General features: G+C 41.1%; 1 protein-coding gene across 1 annotated transcript in view; it reads left to right on the forward strand.

Annotated features, from left to right (window-relative positions):
• The first annotated feature begins 1,743 nt into the window (after positions 1-1,743).
• Positions 1,744-3,193, forward strand: part of ZC3H6 (zinc finger CCCH-type containing 6) — a 79,630-nt gene continuing 78,180 nt past the window's right edge. The window contains exon 1 of the mRNA XM_006156677.3: positions 1,744-1,821. Within this exon, the coding sequence (XP_006156739.1) occupies positions 1,784-1,821 (38 nt within the window). The 5' untranslated portion in view covers positions 1,744-1,783. The remainder of the gene's footprint in view (positions 1,822-3,193) is intronic.

Below are 3,193 nucleotides of genomic sequence, written 5' to 3' on the forward strand. Positions count from 1 at the left end.
AAAGAAAATGACACAGTAAATTAGAGATGATAAAACTTTAGTATGTGGAGAGGATATGAGTATTTGGGAGAATAGTAAATAAATTTGGGGCCAGACCTTGAAGAATGTGGGGATCCTATCAAAGATTTTTTTTTTTTAGAGGTTTTTGCTATAGGGTGCGTGCACTCTCCAGAGAGACAGAGAGGGGGGAAAGGCCACGTCGCAATCCCTTCTCCTCCATTCTCCTCATGGGATCTTGGGCACGTACGCACAAGCGCCTGGCATGAGTTTAAGCCACCAGGTCCGGGACTCGAACCGCAGTTAACTACGTGGGAGTCCAGCGACATAGCCATTACGCTAACTACTGGTCCCAATTGTTTTTTTTTTAATTGTCAGAGGTACTTCTGTACTCTCTCGGAGTACAGAAGAATGATCAGAGGCATTTTTTTTGGTGTGATAACAGGGGGATAGGAAGAAGTGGTAGACTGTAAGAAGGGAAGATCGGTAGATGAAAACAAATAAGACTTTGCAGTCATTTTTGGTAAACATTAAGCAACTAATGTGTATTTTGTAGGCACAGAGATTACAGCAATAAAGATAAAGATCTTTGGTGTAATGGAGCCTACATTTTAGGAGAGAAAAAATAAATACACATGAAAAAGGAATATGTTAAATGGTGATATAGCAGAAGGAAAGACGAGGAGTCCTATAGATGGGGGAGCATTTCTATTTTATTTATTTACTTATTTTAAAAGTTGTTATTTATTTCTTCTAGGAGCAAGAGACACAGAAAAAGAGACAGGATCCCAGCAGGGTCTTGATGTCATCATCTACCGTTAGCTTCAGCCACATGCCTTTGTGAGCACATGCTTTGTGTATTCAGGGAGGTCTCTAGACATAAACTCAGAACCTTTCAATGTGGGTTGGCCTCCTAGACATGATTTACCCATGTGCCACTTTCTATCCCTGTTATTTCTATTTTATTTTAAATTTTTTTTAGAGATTTTTGGTATAGGGCACATGTGCTCGCCAGAAAGACAGAGAGAGATAGAGAGATAGAAGGTGAGAAATCACCCCCGGGGGGATGGCCACACCGCAATCCCTTCTCCTCAATTCTCTCCTCGGGATCTTGGGCACACATGCACACATGCCCAGCATGAGTTTAAGCACCGGGTCCGGGACTCTAACTGTGGTTGACTACATGGGAATTCAGCCATATAGCCATTATGCTAACTGCTGGTCCCTGTTATTTTTATTTTAGATAAAGTGGGGTTTAAGCCACCAGGTCCGGGACTCGAACCGCAGTTAACTACGTGGGAGTCCAGCGACATAGCCATTACGCTAACTACTGGTCCCAATTGTTTTTTTTTTAATTGTCAGAGGTACTTCTGTACTCTCTCGGAGTACAGAAGAATGATCAGAGGCATTTTTTTTGGTGTGATAACAGGGGGATAGGAAGAAGTGGTAGACTGTAAGAAGGGAAGATCGGTAGATGAAAACAAATAAGACTTTGCAGTCATTTTTGGTAAACATTAAGCAACTAATGTGTATTTTGTAGGCACAGAGATTACAGCAATAAAGATAAAGATCTTTGGTGTAATGGAGCCTACATTTTAGGAGAGAAAAAATAAATACACATGAAAAAGGAATATGTTAAATGGTGATATAGCAGAAGGAAAGACGAGGAGTCCTATAGATGGGGGAGCATTTCTATTTTATTTATTTACTTATTTTAAAAGTTGTTATTTATTTCTTCTAGGAGCAAGAGACACAGAAAAAGAGACAGGATCCCAGCAGGGTCTTGATGTCATCATCTACCGTTAGCTTCAGCCACATGCCTTTGTGAGCACATGCTTTGTGTATTCAGGGAGGTCTCTAGACATAAACTCAGAACCTTTCAATGTGGGTTGGCCTCCTAGACATGATTTACCCATGTGCCACTTTCTATCCCTGTTATTTCTATTTTATTTTAAATTTTTTTTAGAGATTTTTGGTATAGGGCACATGTGCTCGCCAGAAAGACAGAGAGAGATAGAGAGATAGAAGGTGAGAAATCACCCCCAGGGGGATGGCCACACCGCAATCCCTTCTCCTCAATTCTCTCCTCGGGATCTTGGGCACACATGCACACATGCCCAGCATGAGTTTAAGCACCGGGTCCGGGACTCTAACTGTGGTTGACTACATGGGAATTCAGCCATATAGCCATTATGCTAACTGCTGGTCCCTGTTATTTTTATTTTAGATAAAGTGTTTAGGGAAGCACTTACTGAAAAAGTAACATTTGAGCCAAATCCTGAAATAAGAGCAATTCAGGCCTGGGATATTTTGGGAAAGAGCATTCTATTGGGTTGTCAGGAAAGTTTGACACATTTTTGCATAGAAAAATATGTCATGACTTTCCTGATGACAAATAAAAGGAATGGGAGGGGGAAAAAAGCTTAGAGCCAGGCATGAGCCTAGTGTAATTAGTGGAAAATAAAGAGATCAGTGTGGTTAGAGAAAAGGGGCAAGGGGAGAGTAGTAAGAGATGAAGTTAGCAGGGTAATGGGTGGTTTGTATACGGCCTTGTAAGCTATTGCTAATAACCTTGAATTTATCTTTGAGTGATATGGAAGCCACTGGAGGATTTGAGCAGAGGTGGGACAAGATCATGCTATAATAAGAGTGGTAAAATGAATCTGCTATAGTAATCTAGATGACAGGTGATGATAGGCAAGGAGAGTGGAAATGGTTGGATTTTGGTTATGGTTTGGTCGGAGGAAGAACAAGTAGGATTTGCTTCTGGATAGATGTGGTATATGAGGAAAAAATAAAATAAAGCTATTGTAAAAGTTTAGAAATTAGATGATGAGAATGTGATCAAAAGTATGGGCAATGAGGAACTGGACAAAAAGGTTAAATAAAGGAGATATTTCTTAGAGTTAAAAGAATTGGAGATAAATATCTAGAAGGTTTTATTTTTTTAAAGTATTACTATTATTTAAAAAAAAATTTTTTTTGAGAGGTTTTTGCTATAGGGCGCGTGCGCTCGCCAGACAGACAGAGAGAGACAGAGAGATAGAAAGCGAGAAATCACCCCCTGGGGGGATGGCCACACCGCAATCCCGTCTCCTCCGTTCTCCTCTTGGGATCTTGGGCACGCATGCACACGCACCCGGTGTGAGTTTCAAGCCACCGGGTCCGGGACGCGAACCGTGGTCGACCACATGGG

This window comes from Tupaia chinensis, unplaced genomic scaffold (assembly GCF_000334495.1).
Source record: "Tupaia chinensis unplaced genomic scaffold, TupChi_1.0 Scaffold000511_1, whole genome shotgun sequence".
Taxonomy (NCBI): domain Eukaryota; kingdom Metazoa; phylum Chordata; class Mammalia; order Scandentia; family Tupaiidae; genus Tupaia; species Tupaia belangeri.